The sequence below is a fragment of the Formica exsecta genome, unplaced genomic scaffold, assembly GCF_003651465.1.
Source record: "Formica exsecta isolate Colony F162 unplaced genomic scaffold, ASM365146v1 scaffold495, whole genome shotgun sequence".
Classification (NCBI taxonomy): Eukaryota; Metazoa; Arthropoda; class Insecta; order Hymenoptera; family Formicidae; genus Formica; species Formica exsecta.
In genome coordinates this window covers 25,866-46,849 of record NW_021852190.1, presented here as the reverse complement: position 1 = coordinate 46,849, position 20,984 = coordinate 25,866, and the positions used below count along the sequence as shown (strand labels likewise).

Below are 20,984 nucleotides of genomic sequence, written 5' to 3'. Positions count from 1 at the left end.
GCAGAAGTCGAGCATTGCCTGCTGTCACAATGTGACGACGAAAACACAGTAAAAATAAAACATGCCTGCAGAGCGTAATTACTAATATAGATACAATAAAATCTGAATATTGGCATAGTTATAAATAATTAATTAAATATATAAATTTAAATAAATGGTTTAATTTATTAATAATTCGTAAATTTCAAGATTTGTATGAAAATTGATTTTTTTATTTTGTTTCAAGAAATCAATAAATGGATAACTTTTTATTGATCCACTCGCTTTCCAAACTTTTAGTTTAATATTCTGAGTCCTTTATTAGAATTCAGAAATTAAGCTGATAAAAATAGATATTATGGTTCCTGCACACAGGACACAGGACGCGGCTACGCTTGCCGTCAGGAGTCAATACACATTTTTAATCTTGTTAACCGCGCTTTGCGATCTTTATATTTGCCTGTAACAGAAACTTGATTACGAGATAGATACGTCATATAGCGGTAAACGAAAGAACTGTAATCTTGATATAGCATATCTTAATATGCTGTAATTCTACCATTATTTTATGACAACAGGTCATGCTGTGTATCTGCTGTGTTTTTGCTGTTATCTTTTGAAACGGTAGTGCATACTTAATTTTTGCAGCATTTCTGCCGTTACGCTGTGCTTGCAGATGAACTCGATTTCTAACGATATAACATGATGTGTCATGTTATGTTCAGTTTTTATTTAGCTTCTGTTGATATATTGTACCAACACGCAATGCTTTAAATTTACTGTTTTATGTCAAGAACTTCTGCTTAAATTTTGCAGCATTTTTTATAGCATATAATAATGCAGAGATTGCTTGTTTTCTGTTGCATTTCTGCCGGCACTAATTAAAATGGCAAATCATGCGCGGCTGCTGCCAGAGTTCTACCGATATAATATGTAATACATAATTTGCAATATGTGATCGGGCAAACTTGGCTATCTGGGTACATATGTATAGAGTTCAGTGATTTGTAGCAAAAATAGTAAAACTGAGAATGATTTCACGTGATATGCTATGGATTAATCAGATAATACTAGAAAGAGATACCGGTCATCCAAACGCATCTCTCTCTCGGCGAAATAGTGGCGAAGAATGGGATCGCTCATTCTAATATGTATAGAGTTCCTCAGAGTAAAGAATAACAGGAGTGAGCATTTGGTGTTAAGCGAGCGGACAGAAGTGACTATATATAAGTGGACGCTCAGGGACGAATTGCAGCATGACGGAGATACTGGAAGTACCTCAAAGGCCTGGCAATGCACCATGATGTTCTGATGATCTTACAATTAACACTTATTAATAATATCTTTTTAGTCTAATATTGGTTCTTCCTCTCACTTATTTAGAATCGGTGATTGTGCGCAAAATAAGTGCAGACTGGAATAAGTAAGACGACAAATGGCTGAACACGGCCCTGAAAAACGTCGAAAAAAGTGGACGCTCAAGATGGCTGCGATGACGTACTATCGTTTGCGATAAGTCCACCCCCACTACCGATATGCTCACTCCTGTTATTCTTTACTCTGAGATAGTTCAATGAGTTATACAGGGTGTTCCCGGGTTAAATGGCCAAACTTGAAATATGAATTTAGGACCTTAAAACAAAAGCATATTCACTAATCGAATACGTATGAGGCATGATTGTACTAGTTTATTCCACGAAAGCATTCAACGAACTAACAATTATTTGGTACGAATGTACGGAACTTTGTTTACAGTGCAAACACAAACCTGTCAATGACCTTCGATCTTCAAAACAAAAATAAAACAAATAGAAACATTTCGAAATTATTCGTTCCTATAGTTCATAACTTCAGAAGTCAATATCCTTTGAACGAAGCGTTTTGCGAGCATACTTCCAGAGGAAAATTTTTTCTTGTTTTAGGATCCTAAATTCATATTTCAAGTTTGGCCATTTAACCCGGAAACACCCTGTATAAAGGAAGGTTAAATCACATATTGAATCTATATATACCCTTGCGCAACCCATGATGCATTGCGAAAGGCCACGAGAGACAATGGCCTAGTTTACACCGATATATATTCCCATACAGAAATTAATGTATATTAGATATCTACTGGATGTTCTTAATGTGCATTCGGGATATCTATAAATATGTAGGAAACGTCTATTAGACATGTTTTAAATATCCAAATGTCCGCAATACGAGATCTTATAAATATCCACAAGATATGTAGGCCAATATCTACAGGATATCCACATCAATATTTAATGGATATTTATGTAGATATTCAGTGGATATTTATATAGATATCCATTGTATGTTGGTTAAACTTTGGTCACAAAATGACTAATTAAATGTTTTAAGTTAGGTCTCATAAGACCCGAATATGACGTCGATATATGTCCCATTTACGGGACATTATCTTCTGATGTTTGTTTGATGGTAAAACTAAGATCAATTACATAATATATAATAAAACATATAATATATATATAATAAAATAATATATAATAAAACATATTAATGTAATATATATTATAGGTAAATTTATATAATTCAATTTATAAAATTAAAGATTTTATTTGTATGGAAGTTAATTTCTATTATATATTTTCAGTAGATAATGACGAACGATTTTCACTTATTCGGAGAAAAATTGTCCCAACTTTGGTCACAAAATGACTAATTAAATGTTTTAAGTTAGGTCTCATAAGACCCGAATATGACGTCGATATATGTCCCATTTACGGGACATTATCTTCTGATGTTTGTTTGATGGTATATATATTTTCAGTAGATAATGACGAACGATTTTCACTTATTCGGAGAAAAATTGTCCCAATAAGTGAAAATCGGATATTTATCTGTCCGATTTTGTAAAAATCAATTCAATATCTGAATTCCTCATAAAGTGAGGCAAGTGGTGGGGGTAGTTTCCGTCATATCTCGTTAGATAAATAAAGTAGTATGTATTTGTTGGAGTATGTACACTGTTGTGTGCCAGATTGCTTTATTATTACCGAGACACTTATTGCTTATCATTATTATCGAGATACCGTGTATACAAGCTATCTAACAAGAAATGGCCGCCATATCCCCTCACTTTTCAGCCAGGAGCTATCTATACTGCGTTCACGGAGAGAACGACCTCGCTTTTCGTCCGGTTCGGTCAGATCCCGCCCGACCGACCGCCCATTTTGCCCTCTCTACGCTGCCAAAATTGGTCTTGCAGCTTTCAGATCCGGCTTGCCGACAAAGGGGGCGCTATTTATTTATAATAGTATTAAATTTTATTAATAATTTTTAGATTGCAAAAAGAGAAAATAAATATAATAGATATATCGCAATTTAATTAAAAAGAGTAATAAAAATCGAATAACAGAAAACAACTCAAGCTTTCAATATTGTGACATTTCTTTTGAGCTTTATAGGCGGATCACATACGTGATACACGATCGATACGCATATGACATACGGCATTGAAGTAGCGCGCTGAAGTCTCTCACCTAATGCCCACTCCGCCCAAAACTGCGCGGAGCGAGGTCGTTCTCTCCGTGAACGCAGTATAGTACAGTTCTCGGAATTAGATGCTTTTTTCGGGCCGATATCTGAAGTAACGCCCCTCTTACCGTTCGAGGCTCGACAGCCGCCGATCGCGCGGGTAACGCTGTGCCTCAGGAGAGTCCCTATATAAAAAATATTTTGGGATCGTGTCTTTTGCCAAATCGTCATTAATATTTTCCTTGCTAGATAATTTTTATTTTCATAAATAATTAAATATCAAAATTTCTATTATTAATATATTACATATATATAACCTATTATGCACATATATATTATATATGTTATAATAATATATGTTAGATAGTAATATATAATAATTACAATTTTGATAATATAATTCCACATCATCCATAAGGTACTAATAGTTGATGCGTTTTTCTTAAAGTGGTTTTCCCAGTAGGCCTATTCCACTAGTGGAAAGTTATTATCAAAATTGTAATTATATTATATATTACTATCTGAAATATATTATTATAACATATATAATATATATGTGTATAATAGATTATACATATACGGTAAAAATGAAGATGAGGGGAAACACCTTCGATGACTTTGACCTTGACATATGTTGTCAAGATCATGATCCTGAGTAACTTTTCCTTATAACTTAATCGGCGATCTCTTATAATTTCTGAGATATTTAAAGTTAAAGTTTGATTTGAAACAAAAATTTGATTTGGGTTATACAACGTAATCCAAACCAAATTTTAATTTTAAATCAGAAATAGGTTTAGGTTAGGTTATATCTTCCGGAAGTGGAGCCCCCCCCCCCGTAGGAGAGCGGTACCCACTGTCTCCACGCATATACTTTACAACGCGAAGCGTAGGGGGGGGGGGGGGGAACCTACTGCGTCCACGCATACACTTTCCCATCCATACAACAATTGTGGGATCGCGATGTGGGGTTTTGTATTATTTTCTTTCCATCTTTAAAATATAATGAATAATTACATATCTATATTACATTAAATAACTTCAAAATGCATATTTAAGTAAATGTGTATCCATATAAAAATGAACATTAATAAAATTCGCCAGGTTAAATTCAAAGTATAAAGTTAAACACACATTTATATTGTTAACTTCATTTGTTAATAACTTTTTAATGAACAATGACCGACGGCTAAAACCTTTTGAATGTTGTTCAGGGTCATGACCTTGATAACATATGTCAAGATCAAAGTCATCGGAGGTGCCTCCCCTTATCTTCATTTTTACCCATAATTCTAATGACGATTTGGCGAAAGGTACGATCCCAGAATATTTTTTATATAGGGACTCTTCTGAGGCACAGCGTTTCCCGCGCGATCGGCGGCTGTTGAGCCTCGAACGGTAGTGATGGGATCGTAAGCGTTGCCTCAGATATCAGACCGAAAAGAGCATTTAATACCGAGCACTGGTCTAGTAGTATATAGAAGTCTGTGTATACAGAGTGACCCGCAATGACCGCCCACTAAGTACATAGCGTTATTCCTTACCAAAAACTGAGACGGAAAGTCCTGAACCATTTTCTTTTTATAACGCTTAATAAAGGAGTTATTATTGAGTAAAGTCGGGCCAATCAGTGCCGACCTTTAGCTGGGCGCAATGAGCCGCGCTCCTGGTAGTGTGCGTGAGCGTACTAGCTGCTAGCATAGAATATTCTTATGCATCGTAATAATAGAAATAATTTTTTCTTGCAGTAGTTTTACAGGGTGGACAAAATAAAGCGTGACGAATTTTTATCTCCAAAAATATTGTTTCTAGAGAAAAATGTTTCAAATAAAAGTTGCAGTATTTCAAAGGAAATATAAGTTAATATTATAGGAATGTTTGTAGGTGTCGATTTTTAAGGTCAACTTTATTTTTTTAATAGAAACTCTAATTTTTTATTGCATATTCTTATAGCTTCTCTTGAGACCTTTTCAAAACACTATAACAAAGTGCTTTTTTATTAAGTATTTTTTGAGTTATTTTATATTTTATATAAATATGATTTTTAGTACAAGAAAAATTTATTTCTATTATTACGATGCGTAAAAATATTGCATGCTAGCGGCATGCGCGAAGCAAAAATGTCACCGTGCCGCCATAGCGGCGGAGCGCTCACGCACATTACCAAGCGTGCAGCTCACTGACGTGCGGCCGGCTAAAGATCGGCCCTGATTGATCAGACTTTACTCAATAATAACTCCTTTATTAAGCGTTATAAAAAAAATGGTTCAGGACTTTTCGACTCAGTTTTTGGTAAGGAATAATGCTATGTACTTAGTGGGCGGTCATTGCAGGTCACCCTGTATATCTCTAAAAATAGTTGATTTCAACTGTCTACTTTACAAAAACTTTATTGTTGTATTGATATTGTGACCTTGGTTTTTGGTCACTTTTTGGGATATCTAAGCCCACTGTGAATTGTTATAAAGTACATTAAAAATCATAAAACTTTTATTTGAAACGTTTTTTATATCTTTTACAGCTTTGACGATATTCACTTAAAAATGTAAAAATAATTTTTTTTTCAAGGGGATTTTTACTTTTTTAATGGCCATATAAGAATAAATAAAAAAAATGTGTCTCTTATTTTGTTCTAAACTACAACATATCCAAAGTTTATCCCACAATCGGAGAGAGATACATCTAACCCTTCCTCTGTTATATAGTTTAAAAGATAAAAGGAGTGGGTGGCCAGTTATGGCGAAACACTCTATCTGGCGACTCGTCGCTAACGTATGAGCGGTGAGTGGGGGGCAATAGGCGTGAGCCACGGAATCGGGCCGAAATGTGCAACTAAATCCGAGCACTGGAGTATATCGCCATTTTCTCCCCACTTTGCCCGCCTATGCGCGGACCGATGTTATTCTCTCTTTGGACGGAGTATAGTACTTCTCTGTTATTGCGTATGACTTGGTACGAGACACCACTGTTGTCATTTTCTGATATAAAAAAAATATATATATACATATATATAGGGTAGGCCATTTTAATGTATCCACTGAAATATCTTAAAATCTATAAGTTTAAGACAAAAATATTTTAGACAAAAGTTGTATGATTCACAGGGGGACACATGATGAAAATATGGACTTGACCTTGAATGACCTTTTCAAGGCCAAGTCAATGTGATCGATGTTTTCTTAAATGAAACCCTCCATTTTTTATTGCATATTCTTGTAGCTTATCTCGAGAGCTTTTCAAAACACTATAATAAAATATCTTTACATTAAGTACTTTTTGAGGTATTTTATATTTTAATCTGACACACACATATTTTGATATAAAAAGTAAAATATTTAGTTTTCGATAATCTTACCGTAATACTTTTATGTACAGAATAATGAGACAAATCAATTAGTAAAAAAAAAAAATAATTGTTTTTAAGAAAAAGTATGTAATTATTTACAATGTATGTTTTTAAACAATTATTTGTCTTTTTTTATACCGATTGATTTGTCTCATTATTCTGTAAATAAAAGTATTACGATAAGATTATCGAAAACTAAATATTTTACGAAATATTTTATTTTTTATATCAAAATATGTCAGAATAAAATATAAAATAACTCAAAAAGTACTTAATGAAAAAATACTTTATTATAGTGTTTTGAAAAGCTCTCGAGATAAGCTACAAGAATATGTAATAAAAAAGGGGGGTTCCATTTAAGAAAACATCGGTCACATTGAATTGGCCTTAAAAAGGTCATTCAAAGTCAAGTCCATATTTTCATCATGTGTCCCCCTGTGAATCATACAACTTTTGTCTAAAACATTTTTGTCTTAAACTTATAGATTTTAAGATATTTCCGTGGATACATTAAAATGACCTACCCTGTATATTGTATATACATATATACATGTATACACTATTCACAAATAAATATTTATATTTATTTATTAGATATTATTTATTAGATATTATATCAGATCTATATCATATCTAAAAAAATCATTTGTATTAATTTGTAACGTATTATATTGCAATAAACAATTTGCGATATTTAAAAGAGTAGTCGCTCTTATTCATTTATTTTTAATTAAATTTATCTTTTTAATAAGCATAATCATGATATACATATATGTAATTATACGTATATATCTCCCATTTTTTGAAGAGTTTTTCGTGTGTGTTTCTATATACAATAATAAATGTATCGAGTACCGTTTGTAGAACACAATAGTATTAAATTCCCTTTTTTTCCCCTTTGTTTCTTTTACATATGTCAGTTTCTTTCATTTTTTTCATTACATAGCAAAACAAATTATTATAAGAAATAATATAAACACAGAACGATAAAAAAGATTGGTAATTATGCATATTAGGGGTTACCTCACCGATTTCAATGACCTTGACATATGTTGTCAAGGACACGGCCCTGAGTAACTTTCAAAAGATTTTAGTCGTCGCTCATTGTTTATTAAAAAGTTATTAACAAAATAAGTTTAACGAATGGAACATAATTGTGTACATTTAAGAAGGAATATATTTGGAATATGTGTTCAATACATAATAATCATAATACTACTTTGAATATGCTGTATTTGTTTATATTTTTCGTAAGTAAATGTACTACAAATACGTATTAAAACGTAATAAATCTCCTTTACTTATACGCGTCAAATTAAAAAAAAAGTATTTTATAGTTTCACTTTATAATACACACACATGCCATATATATTGTGTGTATGTGTATACTTCTTAATATTAATGGCAGAAAATTAACAACGAATAATAAACAACGAGTGACGGCTAAAACTTTTTGGAAGTTACTCAGGAGCGTGTCTTTGACTGATATATTGTTAGAGCATGAACTATATAATCGACCACTAGTTAGATATAAGAAACTAAGGATCTCTCTATATAGATTAAGTATGTCTAGTGTTTTTTTTTTGTTTTACTTCCGTTCCTTCTTCTTCTTCGCGACAACGCTGCAGTATGTACACATGGTGAATAAACTATATTAATTATCACTTTCCATCCACCGCTAAATTATTGTATTTTTTCAAATAACCAACAGGTTATGGGCCCAGGAGTGTTTCGCGCTATGCAAAAGTATTATTTACGGGACAGTTATATCTGCGTTCGATAATTTTTTTGAGTTACTCGTTTTAAGGTTATGGCACCTCGTGGTATGAACATTTCGCGTGCATAATTTGCGTTTGTAAAATACGATATAAATCAATAAAAATGTGTACTGCGGACAATACAGCCACCACTAACAACAACTACATCAACAATGGTTGACTACAACTACATCAACAATGGTTGGTGGTAGTGGACATACATTAGAGAAACTGGAAGGAACTGCAAATTATAACAATTGGAAATTCACGATGTGGATGTCATTAATTATGGATGGCTTATGGAAATGTGTTGTAGGAACCGATACCGACATAAATCGAGACCAAAGGGCATTAACAAAAATTTGTCTGTCAGTCCCACGTCAGAGGGCTGACAAAGCTAAACGAGCTTGGAATAACCTTCAGACAGCATTCGAAGACAAAGGCCTATGTCGACGACTAAGTCTTATGCGACGACTACTCCGAACCAAGTATGAAGATTTTACATCGATGGGAGACTACGTTAGCAGACTAGTTTCGTTAGCACAACAGCTAGCCGACATCGGTCACAAGGTCGATGATGAAGAAATCGCCGTACTTCTATTGGGTGGATTACCCGTAGAGTTCGAACCATTAGTCATGGGAATAGAAGCAACGTATACCAAACTTTCAAGTGAAATGGTGAAATCGAGACTGTTGCAAGAAGATTATCGAAGAAGCGATGTAGCGACGAGTGAATCAAAGGATGCTGCTCTTGCTGTGAGACATTCTTCGAAGAATATGCAACGTAAGAAGATTGTAATCTGTCATAATTGTGGAAAATCGGGCCACATTAAGCCAAAGTGTCCAGATCTCAAGAAGGAGAACAAAACAGATCAAAATGAATCTCACCGGAAACAGAAGTCTTCAACGTTCAAGAAGCCTGGATCTCTTCTGCTAACGACAGTATTGAGTACTGCTGCATTAAACAATAGCGACTGGATTGTCGATTCTGGTTGTACCGCTCATATGAGCATGCGCAAGGATTGGTTCGTTAATTATTCTAATAAATATTCAAAAGAAATAACCGTTGCCAATAATCAAAAACTAAAAGGTAATGGTGTAGGTGAAGTCAAAGTTAACCTAAAAGATGACATTTAAGACTACAAAAGACACAAAAGACTATTACAGATGTGATATACGTACCTGACATTGTCGCGAATTTGCTATCCGTGAGCAAAATGACTGAAAAAGACTTGATCGTTGTTTCCGAAAAAAATAAGTGTCATATTTATGACAAGACTGATTATAAAGTTAAAGGTAATTGCAAAGTTTCAGCCTCGAACGTCGATGGAGTCTACAGACTGGATCAATCAGCGAAGCCACCATCCCAGATACAACATAAAGTTGCTGCGACAACAACGAAGGATAAAATTGCCGAGGCCAGTGAGGAATCTGCAGCGTTGTCGACAGCCGGAGTATTGCGAGAAATCTGGCATAAGCGTTTAGGACATCTAAGTCAGAAAAGCATGACTATGCTTCAAAATGGACTCGTTGACGGTATAAGCTTCAAAGAAGATGAACAGGTAAACCATTGCATTCCATGTATCGAGGGCAAACAAAGAAGAAATTCTTTTCCAAAAGGTGAAGCTAAAAGAGCTAAGGAAAAATTAGAATTAATTCATTCTGACTTATGTGGACCAATGTCTGAGAAGTCCTGGGGTGGAGCGCGGTATTTGCTTACTTTTACGGATGTGATTTCTCAAGAAAAAGTTTTGGTTATTTACTCAAGTCAAAAGGAGAAACATTCAGTGCCTTCGTAGAGTTCAAGAAACTTGTAGAAAATTAGACTGAATTAAAAATAAAAAGGTTAAGGACTGATAATGGTCGTGAATACTGTAATAAAGTCTTTGAAAGTTTTTTGAAGGGAAATGGCATTATACACGAAATGACTATACTTTACACGCCTGAGCAAAACGGTGTCTCGGAGAGATTGAACAAGACCGTAATAGAAAAGACCAGGTCTATGCTGCAGGATTCCGGATTGGAAAAATGTTATTGGGGAAAGGCGGTGACGACTGCGATATACCTCAAGAATCGAAGCCCAACTGTAGCAGTTCAAGGAGCAACACCTGAAGAAATCTGGTCAAATTCAAGGGTCGACGTGAGTAATCTACGTGTATTTGGGTGCAAAGCTTACGCTCTGATACCTGATGAACGCCGAAAGAAGCTCGACAGTAAATCTAAAATGTACATAATGATAGGGTATTGTGAAAATTCCAAAGGATACAGACTTGCTGATCCTTCAGAGCCTGGAAAAGTAATAAAAGCCAGAGATGTGACATTTATTGAAGACACTATGAATAATGAACCCGTTAAAGAAATTGGTAAAACATGTTCCTTTAATCAACAGATCGTGAACATAATTCCAGAACCTGTAGTTCAAGTAGAACTCTCGGAAGGCGATGGAAACACTGAATCTGAAGATGAAAGTCAATCTTCAGGGGAAGGATTTGACCCTAAAAACTTATCGGATGACGATGAAGCTTCGAATGACTCTTCTGAAAGTACGCTGACTGCAGAAGAAGAAAATGCGACTATAATTGAGGAACAAAATGTACCTGAAAGGAACAACGATGGAAGGCCTGTGCGTCCACGTTGTGCTCCAGAACGGTATGGCGATTATGATATGTCGTACATATCTTTAAGCTCTAGTTCAATTGATGATGAACCGCGAACATTTCAAGAGGCAGTTTCATGCAAAAATGCAGTTCTTTGGAAACAAGCAATGTCTTTAGAATATAAGTCATTAATCGATAATAAGGTTTGGGAATTAGTTAATAGACCGAAGAATCATAACGTGATAAAATGTAAATAGGTATATAAAATTAAGAAAAACGCATCTGGCGATTTTGGAAGATATAAGGCGCGGCTCGTTGCCTGCGGTTATAGCCAAAAATATGGTATCGATTTCAATGAAACATTCGCACCAGTTGTAAGACACTCAACAATAAGATTATTGTTTGCTATTGCCAATCAAAATGATATGGATATGAAACATTTAGATGTAACGACTGTATTTTTAAATGGCGAGCTTAACGAACAGATTTACATAAACTACCTATTGGTTTCAACGATGAAAATTCTGATAAAGTTTGTTTGTTAAAAAGAAGCATATATGGGTTGAAACAGGCTAGTAGAGTCTGGAATCAAAAAATCCACAGTGTATTGTCAAGCATCGGATACGCTCAATCGAAGTGTGAGCAATGCGTCTATATAAAGAAAGAAAAAGGTAAATTAGTAATAGTAGCACTGTATGTACACGATTTCTTTGTTTTCAGCAATTGTATGGAAGAGAAAAAGAAATTGACGAATATATTAAAGAGTAATTTTAATGTTAAGTGTTTAGGACCTATAACGGATTGTTTAGGTATGAAAATAGTACATAACAAGGATAAGGGTACTTTGAGTCTGAGTCAAATTCAATCCGTGGAAAATTTACTCGCTTGTTTTGGAATGACGGATGCAAAGGCAGTTGCAACGCCAATCGCATTAAATGCAAAACTTGAAAAGGCTACTGTCAACGATTCAGAATATCCTTACTAACAATTGATTGGCGGACTGTTATATCTGGCTGTATGCACCAAACCAGATATAACATATGTTTCCAGTTTGTTGAGCCAATTCAATACGTGCCATGATAACACGCATTGGATTGCAGCAAAAAGAGTTCTTAGGTATCTTGCAGGTACAAAAGATTACGGACTTGTTTTTGAAAAAGATGATACGAAAATTGAAGCGTTTGTTGACGCAGATTGGGCAGGAGATATTGCAGATAGAAAATCATATACAGGATTGGTATTCAAACTTGGAAACTGTGCTATAAGCTGGGAGTCAAGAAAACAGAAAACAATTGCGCTCTCTAGTACTGAAGCTGAGTATCTTGGATTAAGTGACGGAGCTAGGGAAGCTAGTTTCATAAGAAATTTACCAGGTGAAATATGCAATAAGCTAGAAACGATTGTGATTCATAACGATAGTCAAAGTGCGCAAAAGATTGTTAAAAATTGTCAACATCATAGGCGCACAAAACATATTGATGTTAGGCATCATTTTGTACGAGATGCGATGGAAAGAAAAATCATCGACATTAAATACAAACCAACAGATGACATGGTTGCAGACGCATTAACGAAACCATTGCCAAGTAACAAACATTGTCATTACGCCAAAGAATTAGGATTAAGACGTGTTTGATTAAGGGGAAGTGTTAGAGCATGAACTATATTATCAACTATTTAGATATAAGAACTCTATATAGATTAAGTATGTCTAGTGTTTTTTTTTGTTTTACTTCCGTTCCTTCTTCTTCTTCGCGATAACGCTGCAATATGTACACATGGTGAATGAATTATATTAATTATCACTTTCCATCCACCGCTAAATTATTGTATTTTTCCAAATAACCAACATATATATATATATGTCAAGATCATTGAGATCGGTGAAGTCGTCCCTAATATGCATAATTACCAAAAGATTTAAAATTTTGAATACTGTAATATATGTTTTCGTGGGCGTGGGCGTGCGTGTGGGTATGGGTGTGCGTGCGTGTGTGTGTATGTGTATGTGCGTGTGTGCGTGTATGCGTGTATGTGACGTATTACACAATGTTACTTTAAGTGATGTCTGATATTTCGCGAAAAGCTGAATTTAAAAAGTCTAGTATCCCAGTTAGCAAAACCCTAACAATAAGTTTCTATATCATATCAAAAAAATGCATCAAATCTAATTCATGTTTACCCGTTTAAATGTAGCTGTATTTGATTCACTTTATTATGATTTATTATACTTACAAGTGCACTTTTTTCCCGAACTAACAGCATAAGATAGAATAACGACAAGTTGATTATATCAAAATTGATTATATGAAACTAGTTTGTGTGTAAAATATTTTTTATTCATTGCATATCACATTAATAAACATCTATTCATTTTTTGTTTTTAGTTATTTCATTAAAAATGCTTGAAAGCAAAATTAAAATCGCGATCAATAAAGATCGATAAAAAATTTCTATGAAAGATTTAAAAATTGAAACACAATTATGGCTTTTTGTAATTAATATATCTTGAGAGAACTTCTCGTCGAGGATTCGCCACTCCTTATATCACGATATCATTTAATCCGATCTCGTTTGATAATTTTTGTTGTATCCAAGTGTTAAAGCTTCTTACATTTTGTAAGCTTTTCGGCGAAAGTTTTGAAAAGTAGATTTTTCGATATTTACCGTCACCAATCACCAAATAAGCTTCACTGATAGTACTATAATCGTAAAGATGTTAATGGCATTATTGTCCAGTTTTGATTGGTTTTTAATGATGCATTTATGTGAGTTTGCGTTTATACTACAGCGATCAGTATTCGCGACCATCATCCTTTATTTCGTATTGTAATCTCTTGTATTAATTTATTATTCCGATTTTAATCTCAAAAAGCATTTGATGTTCGACGATTGATGATTGTGAGAAATAATATTTTTCCATAAAATATTTCCGGATAAAAATATAATCAGACTTAAATCTTTCCTTTAAAATCATTCCATCTGCAGCTGTAAGAAAATGTGATAATATTTAAAAGATATACCAAGAGAATGGTATTTCTTCTTGTACACGGACATCTGTCTAAATATTGTAGGAGACATCTGAAAAAAACTCTCCGAAGCGTAAATAAAATCAAATAGGAACGACAAAGTATTTTCTTAGTTGGTTCAGAAATCAATGCGCAAACATTTCAAAAATTATCTTTAAAAATTTAATTTAACTATATCGCTACGTCTTTACATATCGCGTGTTTGTTTTGAGTATTAGAATTAAGGAATTCGTAAAAACGACGTGTGAGATTATGTCTATTGCAAACACATTTTCCAAATTTTTTTTTAGATACATGCATTGGTTTCATGCTGAATCGTGTATGTCTGCGTAACGTTCGTTCTTTCAGAAGATCTTACGAAGAATATTTCAAGCTTTATACAAATGTATAAGAATTATACATTCTGAGAAAAAGTCATTACCACATTAATTAATTTAAGTATACATGCTAATCGTTCTAAGATAAAAGTCCAAAAATTAACTACTACTTCTACTATGCTAAATGTACAATATTTGATAAATTCAACTGCCTGTAAATGGTTTAAGTTACGAAAGTTAGGATGCATACAAATATTAATGAATCGTTAATATATTAAACGCAATAATCATTAGTTGATTTAGTGAGTATATCTGAACTGTCATGCCTTACCTGCAAGCTAGTCCTTGTTGTACTCTTTTCCCCAGTCAGTTTCAAATTAGAATTTTTCTGAAAATATTTTTTGATTGAATAAACTCTTGTCTTATTAATGATTTTTTCACGCTATTATAACAAATATTGTGGAAATAGTTCATGAAAAAATTCAGAATTATGAGAAGCTTGTCAAAACAATTTTGAAATGTGTTTAATATATTTTTTATTACACTACTAATTTTTTGCGATAAATAAATATAGTAATCTTATGTAATAAATATAATAATTTAATGTATGAATGTAATTACATTACAAAATAACTGTACTTTGATTTCTATATATTATGTCGTGCATCTCTGATATACATATGTATTAACACATTTGCGACATTGTATGCCACCGGTGGTACACACTAATGTCACTATATAATATATAATGCTTAATAAAATTCCCTATGGTTAAGTCTCCAATATACGCTACGTCGCGAACGTCTTAAATTACGAATGTTTAAAATTCTCAATAATATTATTGTTTTTCCTTTTCTTGATTTAAGTCAAGAATCAAAGCTAAAAAACTATATTTTATATTTCTATAATATTATGTGTGATAGAGAAAAATTATTATGATAAATAAATATAATCAGAAAAAATATTTTAAGATAAAATAGCAATATGTTTAACATAAATAAATTCAGACTCACCAATTGAGATAATCTATCTCGGAATGCCAAAGGATAATTGTCGCTCTCCTCCAATTCTATCCTCTTAGGTAAACCGAAACTTTTGGATTTATTAAAGGTTTTGCTACCTCTCGTTACATTCTTTGGCGCAACGCTCGATACAGTATTATTCTCATCTTTCGCTTTTGGCCTTTTAGTGCCTCTTCTTAAAACTTTTGCATTACTTAGTGGCACTTCGGTACTCTTCGATAGATTATTAGGCAAGATGATCTCGTTAGTTTGATTTCGATTAACTGATGCGGAGGTAGTCGATGGAGTATCGTGACTGACGTAATTAGGTCGGCGTCTAAGAGTCCACCCGGGATTGCCGTGTAATTGCGTCTCGCTTTTAGATGTAGTAGTTCTTAAATCTGCAATAGTCGAAGAAGATTCCTCGATCGAAATTTTTCGGCCCCGAAAGCCTAGACCGTGATTAAAGAAATCTTCCTTCGGAGGTTTCTTCATTCGAGAGTCTTCTTTTCTGTTTTTTTCCTTGCTTCGAGAAGTTTGCTCGGTTGAAGAGAATACTCGGGCAGTTGTTGATGATTTGATCGTCGTAGAAAGAGAACTGAGTGTCGCAATTTTTGTATCCAAAGAAGAAACAGTCGTAGTTTCGGCAATTGTCGCCTTTGGGATAGTAGTGATAATGTCTGGAGAAAATGTGTAATTATTATTAAAACCTTTGTGAAATATTGTGTGAAAATATATTATTTTTCATTGTCGCTATTATCAATTACGATACTAAATTTAAGTTATAAAAATTATATGTCAACTATATGTATAAAAATTATATATCTACATATTTATATACTATATTTGATTCAAAAAACATATTTTTGACAAATATATGTTTTTGGAAATCTTATTGTTAAATAGTCACAAGCAACTAAGCAATATTAAAGTGATCTTTATAAATAAATAAGAATAACATCTTTTTTAAGACATATATTATTAATTAACTAAATAATATTAATTAATAATTTCCCCGTGATTTATACAACAGAATTTTACTCAACGACGATAAAAAAAAATTTTTCTTACCAAGGTTACTAACTGTACGCGACCAACTTCCAGATTGTGCTCGAGCATTTTGTTTATCTATTCTGGTTTCTTTTAATTTGCGATTATTCTTGGGTCTCCGTTTTTCCTCAGATTTGTGTTCATTGTTGGACAAATTGCGTCGTGTTTTTGTCTGTTCATTTGCATTTGTCTCGGAATTAGTATCCACATTTTTGTTTCTGTCATTATTTCTTGCCTCTGTCATGTTTGTGTCTCTCAACTTATGCACGGATCGATTCCTGGAATTAATGTTTTTTGCATTAGATCTACGTCTAGCACTAGAAGATCGTCCGTTTGTCCCCATATTCGCAGTGTCGGCGAATCTGGACGAACTCCGCCGGGGGATGCTTCCGGAAGTCACTGTCTCGGAATTATTTGCATTGGATATACCGCGGGATTTCGATCGATCGGACTGTTTGCTCTTCTTCGTATTCGATCCCGCAATATCGTTGCTTTCCACCTTCTCCTTAATCAGCCTCGAAACTTGTCTCGGAGACATCTTGACGGACGAGAGTGTCGCGGATGTTAGAAGATTGACATTTTCAATTGTTAGAGGAATGTCTACTCTCAAAACACTCTCGGAATTTAATGGCAGAACATCTCGTTCTCTTATACCTTCTTCTTTATGTTTACTAGAGTCGTTCGTGTTTTTTGTATCTATCACTCTTGATACGTTAGCTATCGAGGCAATATTCTCGATTATCGGATATTCCAATCGCGTTTCTTTCTTTTCCAGTTTATCGATTGGATTTCTGTCCTTTTCTATGTGTTCATTTGCTGACCTTCTGGATGGAATTATTTGACTTCTCAATTCTTTCCCGTTGTAACTTGTATAAATCTTTCTTCCCGTTCTTGATCTCGAGTAATCGGGCGATTTTGTAAACACCTCGTCATCCAACTTCGCACTATCTATCCAAACAGAAGATGCATCCGAAGATATTCGTTGAGAAGCCGTCTTCTGTTTCGGCTTTTGTGATTTAGGCGTATTCTCTTTATTATCACCGTGTCTATTCTTCATTATTTCTTCTTTGAACGCTTGTGGAGTATGCAGCTTTAGACGATTTTGAGAATTATCAACACTAGAATTTAAATATCTTGCATTTATCCGTGATGTAACAGCAGAGCCATTAGCCGTTCTTGATAATTTTGATCGCGATCTGAATGAACTTTCCCTCGCGAAATGCGTTTCATGTTTTTCTAAATTGGAAGCTATTTCTGCACGAGAACTTTTATTACGAGGCGACCTGGTTGTCAGTGCAATAAAGTCAGTCGATTCTGACGTTAATTTGGAATGATATCGTGCAGTACCGCGATTTTGTACTTTCTGTCCATCCTAAAAAATATATTACAATTACGTATTTTTGACAATTTAATTGAAATTTTTTTATTTTACAAAATATGTTAAAGTAATGTTAACTTATATTGTCGTACATATTATTTTTTCATTTACAATTCTGAGAAATAAAAAACATTATAAAAAAGTGGAGCCAAATTGCCATTGGTGATGTTCCCTAACTTTTCTTTATTTGATTTCCCAATTAATTTTGTGATAAAATCAAAGATAATTACGAGTAGATTACAAATACATAAGTTTCAAAGTGCCTTTTACCGGTCCAAAGAAAATGGACAAATGTTTGTCATATGGCCGCAACCACGATTTTGTCATCCTTAATGAAAGTTTGTGTGATATAACACTTGATATTATCAATAATAAGAATAAAAATGTTTTATTTCTATAAATTATGTTTAATTTTTTTATGTTGTGGCGTCATCTGTCGGACTTGAAACCTTTGGAATCCAATTTCTTTGGAATGATAAAAGGCTGCACTCTGAAACTTATATTTTTAATCTACTCATAATTATCTTTGATTTTACCATAAAATTGATTTGTAAATCAACTGAAGAAAAATTGGGAAACATATTGGCCGCATACTTTCAAAAAATTAAAAACAGGATATTTTTCAATCATTCTTTCAAAAAATTATTCTAATCAATATTTTTTATACAATAGATAATGAAGACATTTATTTATGTCAGTAATCTGCATTCAGTTAATCGAGGACATCGACAAACGCAAAATAATAAGAAGCGTAAACATTTTTAGAATGGTTTATCAACACTTGAGAAAGTAAAATTATTTAGATTATCAACAATTAGACAGAAATATAAATATAAATACATAAAATAATCCTCTAGAAACATTCTAATTAGAAGTCTCGTTTACATTGATGATAAACAATCGGTAGTCATAATCGTTTAATTAAAATATAGGAAATTGTGATCTCTAATAGAAAAAAGATGAAATGTATTGCATAATCAAGACTTCGTCATCGAGAGAAAGAAAAATTGTAGCAATATTCGTAGATCGATTGCCAGATCTGGAATTCACGGGAAGGTGCCAATTACGCATTTAGGAGGATTCTCTGGAATTGCGATTAACACAAATGATAATAACTGATCTCGGTAGATCAATCGCTTGTCGTTGACAATAATGTCCGATGGATTAATCGCGTTTCGAGTTATTACGACAAATGGATTTTACTCTCGTCACAGATTATACCTTACCATCAAGTTAAATAAGCGACATTAAAACATTCGTGATTGCATTGACTTATTAATGCTCAGGGAAAAATAGTTCTAGAGTGTACATTTTTTATTTGATGTATTTTTTTCTTTATTCTTCGTGCCTGCAATAAAATTTTCAATATTGAAAGTTTATAGACGCGAATAACAGTACTCGTTTTAGTTTCGATCTATCGAGTTTTTCGCGTATTGAAATAGTTTTTATAATTTTGTGTATCAAATTAATTTGCAACAGATTGATAGAACTAAATCTATTTACAGTAGGTCTCAATCTATTTACAGGAGGACACTCGTAGGTGATCCAGAGATATAAAGAGAATCAGCAGATATAGCAATAAGGAGAGAGAGAAAGAGGTAAATAGAGAGAGAGGAGGGGGGAGAGAGAGAGAGAGAGAGAGAGAAGAGGAATGCCTATCACAATTTGTTTACTTCTGGATATTCATGACTTTTAACAAAATAGCCACTAATTTTAATTGTAACAAAATTCTTCTTTCTCATTAATATATAAAGAAATATCTAAATATATATTTTATTAAATTTCTAATTTAAATGTATTTTATATTGTGCGGACGGATATTTATCGGGAATTCCCGATTCAGTGACTTCACCCCGATATTTTTCTCGCCTTCGTCTCTCCAGGGGGGTAAAGAGGGATTATTATAAATCTCGAATTGAGATTAATTTTAAATCTTGGTATAGGACCAAGTAAATTTCGTGTCCTGTGCACATAATCAGTTTCATAGAAAACTTATTTTTCTATAAAACTGACGCACTACCATCCGCGTCTGGCTCTAACTAGTCCCGCGATTATTTAAATTTGTTATATCACTTGAAAGCCTTAATTTCTTAAATTGTTATTATATTATTAATTATTATTAATGTTACTTAACATTATTAGACTTAAATATAGTATTAAATATTATTAAACTATATATTAAATTTTTTAAATATAAGTCGGCGCTGATTGATCAGATTTTACTCAATAATAACTCCTTTATTAAGCGTTATATAAAAAAATGTTACAGGACTTCTCTGTTCAGATTACTGTGCTCTACCCGCTCACGAGCGTTGGCACAATCTTTACCGGACACCCTGTATATTTCCGATAATTGTAAGATTTCTAAATCAGAATTTCTCCGAGCAGTTAGATTTATTTTGAATTCAATTTTCTTCACATTTAATGGTATTATTTACCAACAAACCTTTGGTACACCCATGGGCTGCCCTCTGTCCCCCATTATTGTGGACATTGTACTGCAAGATTTAGAGAAAAAAGCGCTTGGGTCATTAAAGTTCACCCCTCCATTGTATTTTGGATATCTGGATGATATTGCTCTTGCTGTCCCGTCTTCTTTGATCGAATATACATTGAATATTTTTAATTCATTTAACTCCAAGTTACAATTCATATTGGAAACAGGAATAACCAACAGATTCAATTTTCTGGATATCACTATGATTTTAAATAAAAAACGTATAATATATGATTGATTTTATAAACCAACTTTTTCGGGAAAATATCTGAACTTCTTCTCCCAACATCTTATCTGTCAGAAAAGAGGCACAATTATTGGCCTCATTGACAGAGCATTTTTACTCTCACATCCAAAGTTTCACTCCAAGAATATTGAGTTGGTTATAAGAGTTCTTCTCGACAATGGTTATCCATTGAAGCTCATTTTTGAAACCTTTCACGCATGTCTCAAAATATTATTCAATAAGTCGAAAAATAGAAAAATGAATATTAATCAGGGAACGAAGAGCGAGACTCTTTCGTATTTC

General features: G+C 33.4%; 1 protein-coding gene across 1 annotated transcript in view; it reads right to left on the bottom strand.

The window, feature by feature from the left end:
• LOC115241478 (uncharacterized threonine-rich GPI-anchored glycoprotein PJ4664.02-like) overlaps positions 1–19,265 on the bottom strand; it is a gene marked incomplete at its 3' end in the record, with an annotated part of 65,252 nt that extends 45,987 nt beyond the window's left edge. The window contains exons 1-4 of the mRNA XM_029817245.1: positions 19,185–19,265; positions 16,602–17,952; positions 15,543–16,210; positions 14,861–14,917 (exon numbers count right to left, since the gene is read on the bottom strand). Coding sequence (XP_029673105.1) covers positions 14,861–14,917; positions 15,543–16,210; positions 16,602–17,952; positions 19,185–19,187 — 2,079 coding nt within the window. The remainder of the gene's footprint in view (positions 1–14,860; positions 14,918–15,542; positions 16,211–16,601; positions 17,953–19,184) is intronic.
• Between the last annotated feature and the right edge of the window lie 1,719 nt (positions 19,266–20,984).